At 46.5% G+C, this 19510-nt stretch overlaps 1 protein-coding gene across 1 annotated transcript in view; it reads left to right on the forward strand.

The window, feature by feature from the left end:
- EFCAB6 (EF-hand calcium binding domain 6) overlaps positions 1 to 19510 on the forward strand; it is a gene marked incomplete at its 3' end in the record, with an annotated part of 228542 nt that overhangs the window by 134356 nt on the left and 74676 nt on the right. The window contains exons 17-19 of the mRNA XM_036760831.1: positions 1362 to 1510; positions 4874 to 5106; positions 9174 to 9270. Of these exons, the coding sequence (XP_036616726.1) occupies positions 1362 to 1510; positions 4874 to 5106; positions 9174 to 9270 (479 nt within the window). The remainder of the gene's footprint in view (positions 1 to 1361; positions 1511 to 4873; positions 5107 to 9173; positions 9271 to 19510) is intronic.

Below are 19510 nucleotides of genomic sequence, written 5' to 3' on the forward strand. Positions count from 1 at the left end.
GGGGGCTGGGATGAGGAGTTTGGGAATGGGAGTGAGGGACTAAACAATCTGGAGCCAGATCCTTGGGGGGGGCACCTCAGGGCCTGGGGGATCAGGAGCCATTTCCCTTAAACTGAACCTGGCCAGAGCCCATCTTGGGAAGATTGCTTTGGCGGCTGCCTCAAGGAGGGGTTGGAGGTGGGAGAGACTGGAGCCAGGGAGAGCAGCCGTGTGGGCAGGAGTTAAGATGAGGGAGGTGATGGGACCTCAACCTAAGGAGGTGGTCCTGGGTCTATGGAGCCAGTGGCTCTGGGGTGCCAGACCCCTGCAGTCACCCTGGGTGAGTCCTAGCTGGTCATCCTTGCTGTCAGCATCCCGCCTATTCTCCCATTCTAGTGAAGTCCCATGCTGGTGGACACCTGCCTGCTATGCTTACTCCACTTCTTGCTGGGCCTATGCAGCATTTTTCCAGTTTCTTTGCCTGTAGAACCAGAAGGTTGGGCTCCATGACCTCTGAAGTCCCTTTCAGCTATGAGATTTATGTCCTTGAGTACTACGGATGTCATGATGGAGAAAGCCCTGATACAGGAGTCAGGAGACCTGGGCTGTGGCATCACAGGCTGGGGCTGGAAGGGAAAAGCCTCAGGGGCCCAGACCCTCATTTGACATCAGAGGACACTGGCCTGGGGAGGACCTTGTCCAAGCTGGTGGTAGAGGTTGAACCTGGGTGCCCTCTGATCCTAGAGCCAGGGGTTTCCCACTATATCTTTTGTGATCCTCTAGCTAGATTCCTCACTAGCTCTAGAACCCTGGGCAAGCCACTTCCTCATGTTATTTAATGGAGCTGGACTAGCCCAGATAGTTTTAAAAAATGTTGATAACTGTTTCAATGTTATGGATTCCCTTTGTGGTTCCTTGTATTTTATTTTATTCCCCCCACTCCCCACATTAGATGATCTCTGTAAGCTCAAACATTCTAGGTTTCAGTAAAGACCACAACTAAACCATCTAAAAAGTGACTAACAAGCACTTATTAAGCACCTACTATAGGTACTGGGGATACAAAGCCAAAAAGAAAATAGCCTTTCCTCTCCAGAAACTTATATTCCATTGAAGGCAGACCATATGAATGCAGATGAGTAAATAAGAATAAATGGGAAATATGTACAAATGTCCTTGGGGGGGCACTGCAGCTGGGGGCATCAGCCAGGAGGCTTGGTCCAAGCAGAGGGCCTTGTGGGGGAGGGGGCAGCCAGTGCCACCCATCTCGTGGACCCACTAGGATTTGTCTCTGATACAATCAGAACAAATATGGCAGCAGAGTTCCAAAAGAGTGAGCAGGGGCCTTGTGACCTTTTGGCCTTTTCTGATTTCTTGAATAGCTTCAGATGGGAAGCTCACTGTACAAGAGCCCTCTGGGATCCTGGCAGTGCCAACATCTGTTACTCCAAAGGGTAGTTTTGAGAGTCATTTTACATCTGCTGAAGAATGCCTGAAGAACTTTCCCAAGAGGATCAAGGAAACCTATGGGGTAAGAGAGTCAGGCTGAGTCCTCTGTCCCTCCCCTGCTCCCTGGTCTTCTCTGCCCTTACCCTTCCTCTGGGAAGTCCTGGGCTCTTTCCATGAACAGTGTGCCCGTGTGTGGGCTGTTGCTGGCACCTGGGACTGGGTTGACTAGGGCACCCCAGCTGTCTAGCTCCCCAGGGCTCAGCCCAGCTGAGGTTGGCATCAGGGCCTCCTGCTTCCCCTTTCCTCTCTGTCCCACTGCCCCTCTGCAGAGAAGGATGAGTGGCTGGGGCCTTGCCCTGGATACAGAATTCTTCTACAAATACCACCCCCACCCCCGCCAAATAATCAAGAACGAATTCATGAGAGAGAGAAGGTGACCTGCCAAGGACTATGCAGGAATTAAGAGTCAGAGCCAGGATTTGAACCCAGGCACCTGCCACTACACCACACTGCTTCCTTGTCATCTAATGGGTGAGAGGCAGTGTGACTCTGGCTATGTCATCTACCACCCCAGGACCCTCAGACTAGAAGTTACGGGTCGGTGCCAATTTGTATTGGTGGAAGGAGTATTCATGTGTCACGGAAAGGAGAAAAAGAGAGATTGGCTTTCTGGCCTTAACTAGCTTAATTAATCACTCCTACATTTTCCATGGCTTCCTCTGTTACCCGGCTGACAATACGAGCAGCTCTCTCTAGACCAGTCTCTTTGGCCCTAGGTTCTCTTTCTATACTGACCTCTGGGATTATCCCAGGAAGCAGCGGGCCCTGGCGAGAACATGGGCAAATGCATAGTAAACATTGGGGCAGATTCCAGATCTGTCACTTATCTCTGCATGACCATGAGCCAATTGTGCCATCTCTGTAAGCTTCCATTTTCTGCTCTCCAGAAGAGAGATGCTATTGCTTATGGTTCTGTCTCACATCATTGTAGTGAGGAAGGTGCACAGTAGACCTTAAAGTGCTCCAGAAATGGAGGATCATTATTTTCGACACATTTTATTGCATTCTTCACTTCCATTTCCCAATAGACAACCTCCTTGCATCTCATGTAGCAAAAAAGAGGGAAAAATGTTTGAAAAACAAACCAACACAATCAACCAAGCCTGACAGCGTGTGCACTGTTCCACACCTGTAGTTCCCCACCTCTTCAAAGAAGGGAGGGAGGAGGACCCTTATATTATTCTCTGAGGTCAGTTTTGACTTTTCTGTGTGTATTTCTCTTTCATTTACATGGCTGTAGTTATTGTCTATGTGTTTCCCAGTTCTACTCACTTCACTTTGCATCAGTTAATAGAAGATTTCCCACACTTCTCTGTAGTCATCTGCTCATTGTTTCTTATAGCACATTCATGGAGCTTTACCTCAACTGCTAGACTCCTAGCTTGTTGCCAGTTCTGCTCATTTCACTTTGCATCAGTTCATTTAAGATTTTCCATACTTCTCTTAATCTTTTATTATGTGTGGAATGGTACAAGGTAATGTTATAGCATTCCATCTTCAGCTGGCAATTTTTGTCATCCTGGAACAATTCTGTTTCTCAGTATATGAACCTCAGAGGTCATCATTTCCATAATAGGGAAAAGACTGGTCTTAAAAATCCCCAAAATATATTTTTGGGGAGTGAGAATCTTTTAGTGTTTGATGAAATGCCCAGATATTCTCACAGGTTTACCAGCACTTCTTTTGGCTTTTGCCGAAGTTTTTCATCAGTAAAAAGGACCTTTTCCCAATCTTCAGGACTCTAGTCTTTGTATTGACTTGCCCATGACAAGCATTTCATCTTTATAGTAAAGGATAGTAGCTGCTCTTTCTTCTTGTGATTCTTATAGCTCTTCCAACATCAAGAAGCTTCTGATGCACGGTAGAGAAATCGGTGACAGTCCTATATCCAGATCCCAAGTCCTTTGGAATGTCTTGCTTGTTTTTCTGAGGATTATTTAGGCTATTTCACAGCATTGGTTTCTCAAGTTTTTGGCTTTCTGCTTTGGCAGAACCAATCCTATTGTATTGTGGGCTCTACTTCTCTTCGTCAATAGCCCCTGTCATATCTCTCATGGTCATTGCTATGGAAACATGAGTAATATTCATTTTTAAAACATACAGAACTAAAAAACAAAAGAGAAATGAAACCTGTGAAGTTTGACTCAAAATTCAGCCCTCAGCTTGCAGAGAACTAATTCAAATCCATCCTAATTCTGCCTCCATCCTCCTCCAGCTCTGCAAAGAAGTGGCTATATGGTGAGACCTCAGGTCACACCGACCTAGATTGGCCACAGATACTGGAATTCCTAACTAGGGCTCTGGTTCCGCGTTCTGAGCTTCTAGTTGGGAATCTATATTCTGAGGTCTCTCCCAGCTCTGACATCCCCTCTGACATCCCAGCTCACAGGAAGCATATACATATGATTTTTGCTGTCACCACATAAAAACTATTACTTGTCCCAAATGACTTGCATAAGATTGCAAAATTGTGGTTTACCTCTGGAGTATATGTCCAGTATAGCATTTATATATAGGTCATGAGGTATTGGCATTTTTGTCACTTTATTAGTGCAATTCAAAATTGTTTTCTAAAATGGTCGTACTAATTCACCAACAATGTATGAGCGTGCTGATTTCCCTACAACCCCTTTAACATTAACTGTTCTTATCTTTTGTCATCTTTCCAATTTTCTGCCTCAGAGCTGTTTTGATTTACATTTCTCGTATCATTAGTGATTTGAAACAGTCTTTCAAATGGTTTTCAATAGTTTCTGATTCTGCTTTCAAGAACTGTTTATTCATATCCTTTGACCACTTATCCAGTGGAGATTGGCTTTTGGTCTTACATATCTGGTCTTATAGAACTTTCACCAGAGATATTTGAGGCAAAGATTTTTTTCCCTAGTTGAGCGTTTCCTTTCTTGTCCTATCTTCATTGATTTTGCTCATGCAAAAGCTGTTCAATTTCATGTAATCAAAATGATCAGCCATATCTTTTCTGATAACCTCCATCCCTTGTCTGGTTATTAATTCTCATCCTGGATGTTAAAAGTACCAGGTCCAGTTTTCATATGATTTTTATAGTGTGATTTTTAATATACTGTTTTCTATATTGAGTTTATTCAAGCATATGGTGTAATATGAGGGTTCAAACCTAATTTCTGCCAAATTGCTCTTAATTTTCCCCAAAGTTCTTATCAAATAGGGATTCCTTACTCAAGTAATTCATGTTCTCAGGTTTTTAGAACACTGAGTTATTAAATTCAGCTGATTGTGGATGTAAAAATCAGTACTAGAAATCAGGTCCCTCCAAGCCCACTATTCTTTTGGCCACTTCATTGATAACAGAAGGACCACCTTGATTCAAAACAAAAACCCAAGAAGCCCCACATTTTTTTTAAAGGATGCCTACTCTGCCTTTTACAAGACGGATACAAACCATGATGGCATCATTAACATGGCAGACTTCAGAACGATGTTGCATCACATGCTGATCACCTTGAAAGAGGAGGAGTTTATACGTCTGCTTGAGTCGATGAATCTGAAGCCAGGCTTAACGCTAAACTACCGGGAGTTTCGTAACTTGTGTGAGAAGAAACAGTTCAAAAAAGATGACCCCCCACAAAGGCTTATCAGGTAAGAAGAAGTTCATAATGAAAGACTGTCTCTGCCTTCCTGCTTTTACATTAGGAGCACAGTTCATATGGGACATGCCGGCTATGGTCACAAAAGGAGCAGGACAGAAGGGTCTGCCTTACAGAGGCAGTTGCTAATCTGTCGCATTAGGCTGGCAAGTTAGAACGCACTTAGAACTGGGGATGTCAGAGCTGGGAGGGGCTGTAGAACAGGGAAGGTTAAAGCTGGGAGGGGTCTTAGAACAGGGGATGTCAGAGCTGGGAAAGACCTTAGAATATAGATTCCCAACTAGAAACTTAGAACACAGAATCAGAGCCCTAATTAGGAATTCCAGTATCTGTGGCCAATGTAGGTCGGTGTGACCTGAGGTCTGACTATATAGCCACTTCTTTGCAGAGCTGGAGGAGGATGGAGGCAGAAGCCATGGAAATTGAAGAGGCTGGGAGGCTGGGGCTTTTGAGGGGGTGGGAGTTGGGGTGGAAGAGAAAATGGTGAACCAGGCATGGAGTTTATTGGGAAGGAGGGAGAGTGACCCAAAGAAGCCCATAAATGGCAGTGGCCAAGAATCTGGACAAGATGGATGGAACTTGGAAGAAAGAGGAGTGGTTGGGAAATGATGGTGGTGGAGGACAGCTGTGAAAGTGGGAACCAAGGACCTTCTGTGCTCCATGTGTCTGGGGGCAGGAAAGTAGGAATAGCCAGTATTAGTGAGGGGACTGAAAGATGTGGGATCTTCAGAAGGAAACCAGGTCTTAGGGGCACAAGAAGATGGAACATGAGAGAAAAAGGTCTAGGCTGGAGGAGAGCTCCAGGGGTCATGGAGGGAAGGGAGAGAACAAGGGGTAGCATCTAAGCCTTGAAGGAAGAGAAGAATCCTGATGGAAGGGTGCATTCAGGCATGGAGGACCACCTGTGGGAATGCCAAGGGGCAAGTGAAGGCAGGAGAGGATGGGCACAGTTCACCACTAGTGGGAGGCTACAATGTCAAGAAAGTGAATGGGGCCACAAAGGTGAGTGGGCACCAGCTCATGGAGGGCCTTCAATGCCAGGCCCTAAGGGGAGGGCTTGCTTGGATTTGCCCATAGTCGATAAGGAGCCATTTTTGAGCAGGGGGATAACATGGGCTGATCTGGTCGTTTCCTAGATTCTTTTAACAGCTGTTTCAATGGTGGGTTATAGAGGGAGAAAAGCTGATGCCATGGAGACTAGAGTTATTTGGCTTTGGGAGTCATCCAAGTAAGAGGTGGCAAGGAACTAAATTAAGGTGGTAGACTTGTAAATGGAGAGGAGGAGAGAAACACAAGGAGCATTGTGACTGTAGGATGGGCAAGAATTTAGTGCTCTTTTTCTAGGTCAGTAAGGATGAATAAAACTGAAGTCTCAGCGCTCCTAACCCCATACTGGACATTTTTCTCCTTCCCCATCCCAGAACCCAATGTTGAGCACAGGATGGTGAGAAAACAGCTCCTCAGGGGGACAAACCATACCATTTGAAGGCAAATATGGCTCAAATGCATTATTACCTTTATTTTACATGACTAATTTACTCGACTATTATGCAGATTTTGAGGTTGGAACTGGGAAACCATGATAGAAATTTCTGATGATTATGAGACATTCTTATGTGGCTTGCATCACATTTGACAGACATGTGGATTTTGAGTTTCTCAACCTCAATTAGAGGTGAATTAGTATGTGAGCAGTCCCTGGTAAGAGGCAGGGGGAAGCCAGATGAAAAGCCAGGGAATTAGAAGGTAGATGCAGAGACTGCATACAGAAGTTAGAAATCAACAGCTGTGAAGTCAACAGAGACAGGGAAAGCAAGTGGGAACAAAAGAAGATACCAGTAGCTGCTCTGAACTGAGACCAGCTGAGGAGAGAGAAATAGATGGACCTCCATAGGTGGCAGGGAGTGGATCTGACTGGAAGAAAGCTCTGATGCTGGGAGCAGATTAGTGAAGGTGAGCTGATTGGAAAAAGGTTGCTTTGCTTTCTAGCACCATTGATAGCTTGATGGAAAAGTCCCTCGTGGGTTTGCCTGGGTTGCCCTTTATTGTCTGCTGTGGCTTGAGAGAGCTGACCTGAAGAGCTTTCCAGGTCCCAGCCTTAAGAAAACTCTTTTCACTGGAGAAAGTATAATGCTGTCACAGGACACAGCCAAGAGAGTGGCTGGCCCAGGAAGCTTTGCCTGTCCCAGGGCTGAGGTTTCTGTTTACTAAAAGCCTCTAACTTTGCCTCAGTGACCCACAAGTAAAAGGAAGTGGCTTTATTCAGCAGGAGAGTGAAAATGCCAAGAAGAAGGAGGTGCCATTTCCCAAAGAGGCCAGGGACATCCAGGCCCTAAGCCCAGAGCTGTGAGTTGCCACAGGCATGTAGATTTCCCTCCTCTTGTGAGTGTGAAGCTCCATGGCTTGGTTTCTCTAAATCTGTGCCCCTGGACATGGGAGCGTGTGATCCAGGTTTACAGGTGGACAGTTGTGTTAGGATAACATTACTGTCCCGTTGGCACAGGATGATATGTTTAAATGAGAAACACCAAGAGAAGGCCCAGGAGTTATCATTTCCCCCAACCCGGGGTTTCCTGAGGACCTTGAGGGTGAGTTGTAGCTGAGTGGCAGCCCCTTGGGGAACCACCCCAACCTGCCAGCACAGGTACAGGTACCTCCAACCCCATCTCAAGGAAGAGGGAGCTTGGGGAGAGCCAGGGTTGGGGGGGTCCCAAGCTCTACTGCTGAGTGGTAGCAATGTCCAGAGGTTTCCAGTTACCTCCCAAACGTGTTGTTTTCTTTTAGCCACTGCACTCCCTAAGTCCCCGACTTGGGTGTGGGGGCTCAGCACCCACAGCAGTGAGATCCCAGCTCCTCTGGTTATCAGCATCAGGGTGCCTGTATTTGCCAAACTCACTAGTGTCCACCCTCAGGGCTTTGAAGGGTGGGAGATTCTTCATGTGAGTCTGCTTCCTATAGAAGATGAAATTTGAGGTGCACTCTGCAGGAAGTGTGGGGGGTCCTTCTTAGAGGCAAAGGTAAAGAAGCTGGGCATTACAAGCCTGGAGGCACAGAGAGGGGGAGTAGTGTGAAGTGGGTCTTCGAAGGGCTTTTCACCCTAAAGGCAGGAGGAGCTTCTAGAACAGAAGAGTGGAACCATTCATTCCTTGTGCTTTAGGGATAGAATACTGGTAGCCAAGGGAGGATTGGCTGGGCTTTGGAGAAACTGGAGGCAGGGAGACCCTGGAAGGAGGCCATGTGGTAGTGCTCCTGGAGTAGGATTTAGGGCCCACAGTGGCTTTGGAGGTCACCCATTCCATTTCATTTTTTGGACGAGGAACTTGCCCAAGGTCACAGAGCTAGGAAACAGCCAAGTCAGGATTTGAACCCAGGTCATCTGACTCCCAATTTCAGCCAACCTGCCCCTGGCCTTGGCCTCTCTTTCCACCTGGGAGGAAGGAAGTGAAATGTGTATCACCTCCATTCTGCAGCCAAGGGGAGGGGGACTGGGCATGAGTGCCCAGAGGGAAGGTGAGAGCCTTGTCTTGGGTCAGAGTCAGAATTTGAACCCAGCTCTGTGGACCCCCTTTTTCTCCCAGGCTGTAGCAGCCATGGGGAGCTTCCGTGCAGTGCCTGCGACACCAGAATCCTCCTCCTTCAGGACTGAGGTGGGTCCTGTGGCTGTAGTGCCTCGTGCAGGCTGGCTCTGACTCATGTTCAGGGAGAAAAGTGAACTCCTCGGTCTCCTTCGAAGGCATCAAACATTTTGTTATTGTCATTGTCGGTTTTCTCAGAGAATAAATGAGCTCTATTTGTTTTGTGGGGCTGCAGGAGAGCTGAACGGCATCCGTCTGAAAATAAATGAGCTCAAAGAAAATTTAGGAAGACTTCCCTAACATGCAGCTGGGGAAATAAGCCAGTGTTTTAAGAATTAAGTTAGACCAGATGTGAAATAACATGTCTTTGATACCGAGTGGAGGGGGGGGCTTTGGAAGGGGGGTGTTGCTAAGCCCGCGGGCGATCCCTGGGCCCCTTACATTGAAAACACAGTTATTTATTATTACTGTTTCTCCTTTCAAGGCCCAAGCCGAAGAACACAGACTCAGAGCTGGCTTGTGATCAGGCTCATAACTACCTTGTTTCAGAAGCAAGAAACAGATGGTTCGACTTGTCTAAGGTAAGGAGGAGGACGTGTTCTCTGAAGGGAAAGAGAAGCTCTTTCCATGTCGCTGGGATCGCGGTGGCCCCAGCAGAGATGAGCAGCGCCAGCTTGAGAACGCTGTGCTGACTAAGTCAGGAACTGTCCATGGTGCCCAGAAAATCCGTGCCAGTCTAGCTTTCATCCTCCAGTGGTGGGCGGGGCTTTTCCTGCCCGTCAGGTCTCTTTAGAGGCACAGGTTCAGAGAGGAGGGCAACTTGCCACGCCAACGTTGTGTGGACACATCTCAGTCGTAAAATAGTCTTACAAATTAAATTCTCCTGGTCTTAGGTGGGTCCGCACTAGGAAAGGCGATTCTTCTCAGAAGTTGTGTGGATAGAGATACCTGGCGTTACTCCGGAGGGGTGTGGTAGTGGACGAATTGTAGATTTGGAAGATCAGGTTCAAATCCCAACCCACTTGCTGTGACCCTGGGCAAATCACTTAACCTCTTTGTCCCTCAGTTTCCCCATCTGTAAGTGGAGATAACAGCACCTCTCATGAGGTGATTGTGAGGGGCAAATGAGACCTTAGATCAAAGCACTTTGTAAACCTCAAGTGCTGGCTATTGTCAGCAGAACTCTATTAGGCAGGTAGTCTAAGCCATAGGTTCCATGCTCCTCAGGTTGTTGAGGGAGACGTTTCTGAAGCTCCGAGGTCAAACAGAAGGACAAAGGGCCCCTCTAAGAGAGATGCACGGGAGAGCCTTCATTAAGTGCCTAATGTTTGCTGGGTGCTGGGGCTACAAAGATAAGAAGCAGCTGTGCTTTCTCTGTGAGGGGTGGGGCACCCCAAGAAGTCTGTTAAACACATATGTCATCCTGGTCATTGGGGTGTTTGGGGCTATTGGAGGGTGCAGTTGGCTAGGCGACAGTCCTCCTCACCACCCTCTCCTCTCTGCTCCCTTTCTGGAGAGAGGCAAATCTGGAGATTTAATCAGCCCTGTTAAAATAAGGAATTCTTTCTTTAGTATAGGACCGTGGTCCATGTGGTCCCATCTGTGGCTGCTTTATGAAGTTTATGTTAAACAGGACAGTCATAATGGCTCAGAGCCCCCAGGCAGGAGAGTTCCCAGGATTGAGGCAGAACTTTCCCTTGCTGCCCTAATGCAAAATTTTACTTCCTATGTCTTTGAATGTTTGAGGAGAAAATCGGGTTATGGGGAAGGTAGGGAAGGAAATAAGCATTGATTAGGCACCTACTTTGTGTGCTAAGCACTGTGCTGAGGGCTTTGCAGATATGACCTCAGATACTGCCAACATTTGAGCAAAGGAACAAGTGAGTCAGCTGTGCCACCCCGGAAGCAGAGATTGGGGAAAGTGGCAGGCAGTTTTGGGGGAGCTTTCTTCAGGCCTCAAAGAGGCAGGGGCCCTGTGGCTTCAGCCTGAGCCCTCTTTGAGGGGGTCCAGAGGGGCAAAGGCTGCTCCCCACGATGCCTAGAGGGGGGTGATGGTCGTTACCCAGAGTGCCTGGAAGAGGGCGATAGCCACTCCCCAGGGTGCCTGGAGGGGGGGCGCTCCCCAGTCTCAGGGCACCCTTTTCTTTCGCCTTTCTCTTGTTGCCTTAATTCTTTCTGGACCAGCTTGTTAAGGCCTGGGGAAAGGGGGAGGGGCAGGGTTGGGGAAGGTTAACCTTGCTGCTGCCACTGCCCATCTATGAAGGTCTCCCGACTTCCTCTCAGTCTGTGTCTCTATTAGAACTCTGGGCTGTGACTCAGTTCTGCTGAACGATGGGCCCAAATTGCTCTCCAGGCTGGGGGGTGTGATGCTCATCTCTCTGAACTACATATTCCAAGATCTCGCTCAGATCCTTATTACACATACATACAAAGAAAACATAAAATAATTTGGGGAAGGGAGAGTTAACAATTGCTGGAAGCTCAGGAAAGTCCTCTCGTCAAAGGTAGCCCTCAAGCTGAACTTTAAAGGGAGCTGGAGATTCTGAGGGGTAGACAGGAGGCAGGAGAGCATTCTGAATAGGGGGAACAGCCTGGGCAAAGGCCTGGAGGCAAGAGAGTAATGGCATGTATGGGGAACAGTAATTAGGCCAGTTTGGCTGGGAGGTCAAGTGCATGAGGGGGAATAAATTAGTCTAGAAAGATTGGCTGTTGGGAGGGAAATACTTGATAAGTCATAGTGCAACCTATAGACTTGAATTAGAATAATTATGCAAATTTAAAGTGCTTAATAAATAAAATGTTTACATAATGTCAGTCCAACAAACATTTAAGTTCCTAATATGTGTAAAGGCTCTTAGCCTGTAAGCTGCAGAGTAGCAGCTAATCTGTGTTGGTAGAAGGACTTTCCCAACCTGGAGTTCCCTATCTACCTGCCCCCATCCCCCCCAAAAAGAGCATGAGACACTTGGTACACAATCAAACATGAAGCATCCTTGGCTTGGAGGACCCAACATTCCACCGTATCTGTCACTTAGGTTAAGGCAATGCTTCGATCTGTCTCACATAAGGATGGAAAGTCCCTTTGCCAGCTATGTATGTTGGGGCCAGATTGATGAGGGATGGCTGGGAAGCCACTTGCCCATGTTCATATTAACTAGCAAGTATTAGAAGTGGGATTTGAACTCAGGTCTCTCCTAAGTCCAAGTCATCACCTCTCCCATCACCTGCCTATGCTGTTGTCCCAGGGAAGGGGCCTCCCAAAGACTTCCTCAGATGGTTCTTCATTGATTCAGACCCTGACCTTCTCTTAGTCAGGCTTGAGCCACCATCACTGATTTGTTAGTGTCATTTATGCTTTTCTGTTTCTCAAAATAAGGAAGTGCTGCTTAGAATGGGGGTGGGGGAGTGGACCGTGTCATGAAAGAGTGAGATCCCTGTCCTTGGGGGTGTTTCCTGAGACAAGATGGACAGTGCTGTGGAGGACAGCTCTATCACTTAGGGCTCTGGAGCAGAGTGAGGCTCCCTGACTGATCCAGGATTCTTTTCTTGTGTTTGACTCTTGCATTCCATCCTGGGATTCCCGTGGGCTCCCAGAGCCTCCTCTTAACACTTTGCTTCTTGGAAGAGATGGAATTGGAGGGAGCAGGGATTGTGGCCGAGCTGTTTCTCTGGGTCACAATAAAGGCACAAGTAGATAAATGGGATGTTGCTAGCCTTCAGATCAGCTTCTTTCTTCTCTCAGGGTGGTGGATGAGTGGGGAGGGGGCAAGGGGGCAGGAGAAAAGGAGAAATGGGAGCAAGTTAAAAAAATGACCATAAGGGAGGGACAGGGAGGATGTTGATCAATTCCCTGGTGACAGCTTGTGTATGAGGCTTAGAGTGTTCAGGGAGTCAGCATAAGGTTAAAAAAAAGAATTTTAGAACCAGAAGGGATCCATCAAGCCTTAATTAAGTGCCAGCTGTGTGCCAGGCACTGTACTAGGTGCAGAGCATGAAACTATCCCTCCCCACAAGGGGCTTAAGCTCTAAAGAGGGAGATGACAAAGACGTATGTAAATGTAGACAGTGTGACTATATCTATGAATACGATATAGCATATGTTACTGCAATATGAAAGACAATAAAATACAATATATAAGGTAGTTAAATACATGTCGGGGGATACTAGAAATTGAGGGGGTGGGAGATGCGGAATGGCTTTGTGCTGAAGATGCTGTTTGAGCTGGGTCTTAAAGGAAGAGGACTCTATGAGAAGGAGATGAGGAAGGAGGGCATTGCATGCATGGGGGATGGCCAGTCAAAGGTTCAGGGTGGGGGGAATGGGATACAGTATTTGAAAAACAGGAAGAGACCTGACTCTTCTTCACCCCCTGCTTCCCTGCCACAAGAGCCTCCGAGGTCCAGAATCGAGTGTCTTCTGAATTGAACTTAAGCGAGACACTTGGAACTGAAACTTGGAACAGTTTCTCTGGAAGTGTTTCGTTCACTTAGCTGTTGAAATAGCCGGGATTCGCTCCTACGCCCTCAGTGTGAATCTTCCAAAGCATTTACCAGCCAAATGAAAAATTCTCCATTTCGACTCAGATGGCAATTTCCATTTTTGTCTCCATGATTTCGGGAGCTGAACCCTAGTCGTGAAATGTCCTGGCATAGCCTTCAAAATGGGGACAGTAGGCATTGGAGCTAGAGCCAGAAAGGACCTTTGAGGTCACTAAGTCCAATCCCTCTTCTTTTACAGATAAGGAAACTGAGTTTCAGAGAATTGAACTGACTCACAGTTCTCCAGCTAGTAAGTGTCAAAGGCAGGATTCGAACCCTTTAGGCTCCAGCTCAATACACTTCCATTTCCTCTCTTCTATTTTCTGTGAGTCTATGGTCCTCATAATTTGAAGTCTTAATGCACTGAAGGAATGCCTTTCTGGAAGTCGGAGGCTTTAACCAGTCTCAGGACATTTGGGAAAGCCAAGCACCACTCACTTATTATTAAAGATATTGAATAAAGCAAAAGTAATTTTAGTCTTCGTTACTCATGCAGTAACTGTTCTCCCCAACTTGCAAATGGGCCATGTTCCAAAAATTAATTTGCAAGTTGGTTGTTGGGAACTTGGAACTCACTTCCCCATAGAAACGACATTATAAATAGCGGCTAAGCCCCCAGGTTGGTCCAGAAAGGTCCATGTTAGATGTAGAAGGGAGGGCAGCAGAGTTTGGTAGGAAGAATCCAGAGTTGGGAGTCATTTTCCATTCTTCAGAGGCTATTGGGGTCCATGTTTCAGCCCTACAGCACCCTGGGAGAATGAATCTGTAACCTTGTCTGCTCTCTGAGACAGCAGCGAGCCCCCGAGGTCACCTCCCCTGCCCTGTAATTCATGCATGCGTTCCCTCTGCAGAACACTCCAAGGACCATGCAGCTGCTGCTTGACCACCATCAGGGACAGGTAGTGAGCTCACCAGCTGCCTGAAACTGCCTGTTCTACCCCCGAGCAGCTCTGATGGTGAGGCCTTTCCTTCCTCTGCCCATTGCTCTGCCCTCAGAAATTAGTTGGAGTGAGTCTGAGTGCTCCTTCCTGAGACTCCTTCCTTATAGATAACAGTGATCATGGCCAAGCAACCATCTTGTTTATTAATGAAGAGCCCAGCACTGCCCAGGAACATAAACATCCAGCCGACCCAAACCAAGTAGGCTCTGCCCTCAGGGAGCTGTCCTGCCAATAGAGAGATGACCCTGCTAAGTCAGAAGCGATGGGCAGAGTAGATGGAAGGCAATCTTGGAAGGAAGACACTAGCCCCTGCGGGAGAGGGAGGTACCAGGAAAGGCCCCCTGCAGAAGACAGGTTTGAGCTGACTCTTAAAGGAGGCCTGACATTCTAGGAGCTGGAAGTGAGGAGAGAGAACATTCAAAACATGGGAAACAGGCTGAGAAAAGGCAGAGTGATGGGAAGCCGGCTGGCCAGATCCCTGAGTCCGTGGAAGCGAGATTGAAAATGCAGGAAGAGGCCTGACATGAAAAGCTCTCAATGCTCAGGGGCCTCCTGTTGATCCTGGAGGTCCTTGGGAGCCCCTGTGGCTGGGGGAGGGAAGAGGAGAGGAGCTAGGTGAGAGATGACAGGATTTGGGAAGGGATCAGCTCTATGGCATGAAACAGAGAAGCACCAAAGAGGACTCTGGTGATGGAGGGTGGCAGGGCCCTCCCCAGGGACAAAGAAGTCCAGAGGAGGGGAGTCACTGAATTCTCTTCTGTACACATTGAGTTTGAGTTGTCTGGGAGATGTTGGAGATGTTCAGAGGGCAGTTGGTAATGTAGGACCAAGCTCAGGAGAGAGGCTACTCCTGGATAAACAGATCTGACTAGAGATGATAGGCTGCAGGTGCTGATGAGATCCCCAGATGAAATTGTATGAAACAGAGAGAAGAGAAGAGGGTCCAGGAGAGTGTTGGGGACCAGTTGCTCCTCAGTGGGCAGGTCATGTCGAGACCCAGCAGAGGAGACCTGAGAGGAGCTGTCGGACAGATGGCAGAGAGAGCTAAGAGGGAGTCTGAGGGAGAACAGGGACAGAACTTGAGCTGTTGGTTTTTATGGAGGGCACACCTTCTGTTTATGTGACATCAGGGGCCCGCCTGCGGAGGGATTAGAAGGGTGAGAGAAGAGGAGGAGAAAACATTGCTTTTCGGCAGCTTTTCAAGGAGTTTAGTGGAGAAGGGCAGGAGAGACCCAGGATGGAGCTGGTGGGCAAGATAGGGCTAATGATGGGAGACCTGGGCATGGTTCTAGGCAGCTAGGAAGGAGACCCTGGAGATGAGATGGGGGGGGGGTGGAAATCATTCAAGAGGAAGTTTGCTGGAGAAGATGGGAGGGGATGGGACCAAGGGAACATGTAGAGGGGTTGGCCTTGGCAAGAAGGGGGCTCCTTGGCAGAGACTGGGGGAAAGGAGGAGACAGTGGGAGATGATGATGAAGAGAGGGCTCACAGAGAATGGTCTCCATTACTCTGGTGAGTCCTCAGCAGAGTGTCAGGGAGGAGTGCCATGGGGCTTTGGGGAGAGAAGTGAAAGTTTGGACCAGCCACTATGGTCAGTTAGCGGAGAGTAGGCTGAGAGCCTTGAAGGGTCAAGGGGCCAGCCACCACTTCCTGTGGGGTGGTGGTCTCCCTAAGGCTTCTCTGCTCCAGGTGAAATGCTCTTTGTTCTTTCCAGTGATTCCTGTGTGCCCTCCCCATACTGATCAACTTCCTTTGGGCAGGCTCTGGCTTGTTAATGCCTTTCTGCAGAACTGAGATCCACATGTGACCTGACCTGGGTCTTGCCCTCTCTCACACTGTATGCTGTTTTTAGGTCATGCAGCCTAAGGTCTAGGTCCTCTTTTGGCTGATTAATCCCATGCTGCTAACTTGTGCAGTCCAAACCCTCAACACCCAATTTGTGCCTCCTAGTTCAGAAGAGCCGTCAGTCCTTCTCCCTTCCCCCTCTTTCATCCATTGATACAGGCGGCAGCATCACCCAGGCAGGGTTGGAGTCACTAAGTCCTGGGTTCAGATCCCACCTCAGCCATTTACTATGAGACCCTTAGAACATTCCCTGTTCTAAGCTGGCTCCCAGCTCTGACAACAGCTTCATGAGTTTGGTATCATTAGCCTCTTTTTGAAGATGAGGAAACCAAGATAAAATGACTCCTAGCAAAGCAGTGCCTGAGTCAGGACTTGAGTCCAGCTCTCCTGACTCCAAGTCTGGCACTTTAGCTCTTCTTCCTTGGGACTTCTCAACAATTCTTGCCTTACTTCATCAGGTTGTGAGAAAATTGCTTTGTAAAGCTGAAAGTGCCAGAGAAATAGGAGATAGGATTCTGGGCTGTTGGCTGCAGACACGGCAGGCTGCAAAATTATTTTCTTTTAGTGAGGTTTGAATCACTCAAGAAGATTTGAGTTTTCTTTCTTTTTGACCATGGCGACCTCATGCAACATTAAATCACAATGCCTTTTCTTTTGGGGGGTGGTGGTTATCTGTTCACAACAATAAAAGCCTCCAAGCCAGAATGACCTCTCCTCACTCACACTCTTTCCCCCACTGGGGGCTCAGTGAGGAGGAAGAAGCAAGTGAGAAACATATGGGGAAGGGACTCAAGCACCAGCCTAGAGCTCAGGAGATCTGGTTTCTAGTCCCAGTCAGGGTGCGCTGTGTGTTCTTGGGTGAGACATACCCCCTCTCTGAGCATATAGATGATTGGAATATTTTTGCTTTTCTTTGTATTTTCATAACTTAGCATGGTGCCTGGTATGCAGCAAGTGCTTAATAAATGTTGATTGATTGAGATAGTGAACTACCAGCATCTTGGACTATGCTCAGTACTGAGTCATTGATTTCATCAATTCTTTATTAGGAAAGTGTGTGTTTTGCCTATAGATGACCTGGGATGGTCACATTGGTAAAGAGATGTTGAAGACGGGGCATCCATTTCCAGAATTACACCCCCACCCAGTGGCTATGAAAGCAGCTTATTTTGACTTTACCACTTGGTATTTTTTTTAAAGAAGTTGCTGAGTATGAGTGGGACCAGTACCAAGAGGACTAAACACGGAGAAGATTACATCTTAATCTTAGAATCATGGAATCCTAGAACCTTGGGGTCCCAGAATCATGGAATCTTAGCATCTTAGGGTCTCAGAATCATGGAGTCTTTAGCATTTTGGAGTCTCAGAAGCATGGAATCTTAGAGTCTTCGGCTCTCAGTATCATGCAATCTTAGAATCTTGGGATCTCAGTATCATGGAATCTTAGAGTCTTGGGGTCTAAGAATCATGGAATCTTAGAATCTTGGGGTCTCAGAATTATGGAATCTTAGAGTCTTGGGGTCTCAGAATCATGGAATCTTAGAGTCCTAGGGTCTCAGAATCATGGAATCTTAGAGTCTTGGGGTCTCAGAATCATGGAATCTTAGAATCTTGGGTTCTCAGAATCATAGAATCTTGGAGTCTCAGAATCATGGAATCTTGGAGTCTTGGGGTGTTAGAATCCTAGAATGTTGTATTTGGAAGATCCTCCCTCCCTTAGATAGTGAATGTGTTTTCAGTTCCTAAATTTTATTCTTAACAATAATAAAGAAAGTAGGTACAATTTTCATTTTCTTTTTAAAAAATTTTCTTTGAATTCCATACTTTATTATTTAATATTTTTTAGTTTTCAGCATTGATTTCCACAAGATTTTGAGTTACAAATTTTCTCCCCATTTCTACCCTCCCCCCCACTCCAAGATGGTGTATATTCTGATTGCCCCTTTCCCCAGTCAGCCTTCCCTTCTGTCACCCCCTTCCCCTCACCCCATCCCTTTTCCTCTTACTTTCTTGTAGGGCAAGACAGATTTCTATACCCCATTGCCTGTATATCTTATTTCCCAGTTGCATGCAAAAACAACTTTTTTTTTTGAGCATCTGCTTTTAAAATTTGAGTTCCAAATTCTCTCCCTTCTTCCCTCTCCACTCACTCTCCTTAAGAAGGCAAGCAATTCAACATAGGCCACACATGTATCATTATGCAAAACACTCCCATAAATAGTCATGTTGTGAAAGGCTATTTCCCTCCATCCTATCCTGTCCCCCTTTATCCAATTTTCACCCTTGACCCTGTCCCTTTTCAAAAGTGTTTCATTTTGATTACTTCTTCCCCTTATCTGTCCTCCCTTCTGTTGTCCCCCATTTCTTATTCCTTTCCCCCTACTTTCCTGTGGGGTAAGACACCCAACTGAGTGTGTATGTTATTCCCTCCTCAAGTCAAATCTGATGAGAGCAAGATTCATTCATTCCCTTTCACCTGCTCCCTCTTCCCTTCCAATGAACTGCTTTTTCTTGCCACTTTTATGTGAGGTAATTTACCCCATTCTATCTCTCCCTATATCCCTCTCTCAATATATTCATCTCTCATCCCTTAATTTTATTTCATGTTTTTGGATATCATCCCTTCATATTGAACTTATATATATATATATATATTCCCTTCAGCTACCCTAATACTGAGGTCTCATGGATTATACACATCATCTTTCCATGTAGGAATGTAAACAAAACAGTTCAACTTTAGTAAGTCTGTTATGATTTCTCTTTCTTGTTTACCTTTTCATGCTTCTCTTGATTCTTGTATTTGAAAATCACATTTTCTATTCAGCTCTGGTCTTTTTATTGAGAAAGCTTGAAAGTCCTCTATTTTATTGCAAAGCCATATTTTGCCTTGGCGCATGATACTCAGTTTTGCTGGGTAAGTGATTTTTGGTTTTGTCCTAACTCCTTTGACCTCCAGAAAATCACATTCCAAGCCCTTCAATCCCTTAATTTGGAAGCTGCTAGATCTTGTGTTATCCTGATTGTGTTTCCACAGTACTCAAATTGTTTATTTCTGGCTGCTTGCAGTATTTTATCCTCGACCTGGGAACTCTGGAATTTGATGACAATATTCCTAGGAGTTTTCTTTTTGGGATCTTTTTAAGGAGGTGATCAGTGGATTCTTTCAATTTCTGTTTTACCCTCTGGCTCTAGAATATCAGGGCAATTTCCCTTGGTAATTTCTTGAAAGATGGTGTTTAGGCTCTTTTTTTGATCATGGCTCTCAGGTAGTCCAATAATTTTTAATTATCTCTCCTGGATCTATTCTCCAGGTCAGTGTTTTTTACACTGAGATATTTCACATTGTCTTCCATTTTTTTCTTTCCTTTGGTTCTGTTTTATAATATCTTGATTTCTCATAAAGTCACTAGTTTCCACTTGCTCCAATCTAATTTTTAAGGTGGAATTTTCTTCAGTGGTCTTTTGGACCTCCTTTTCCATTTGGCTAATTCTG

The sequence above is a fragment of the Trichosurus vulpecula genome, chromosome 5 (assembly GCF_011100635.1).
Source record: "Trichosurus vulpecula isolate mTriVul1 chromosome 5, mTriVul1.pri, whole genome shotgun sequence".
Lineage (NCBI taxonomy): Eukaryota > Metazoa > Chordata > Mammalia > Diprotodontia > Phalangeridae > Trichosurus > Trichosurus vulpecula.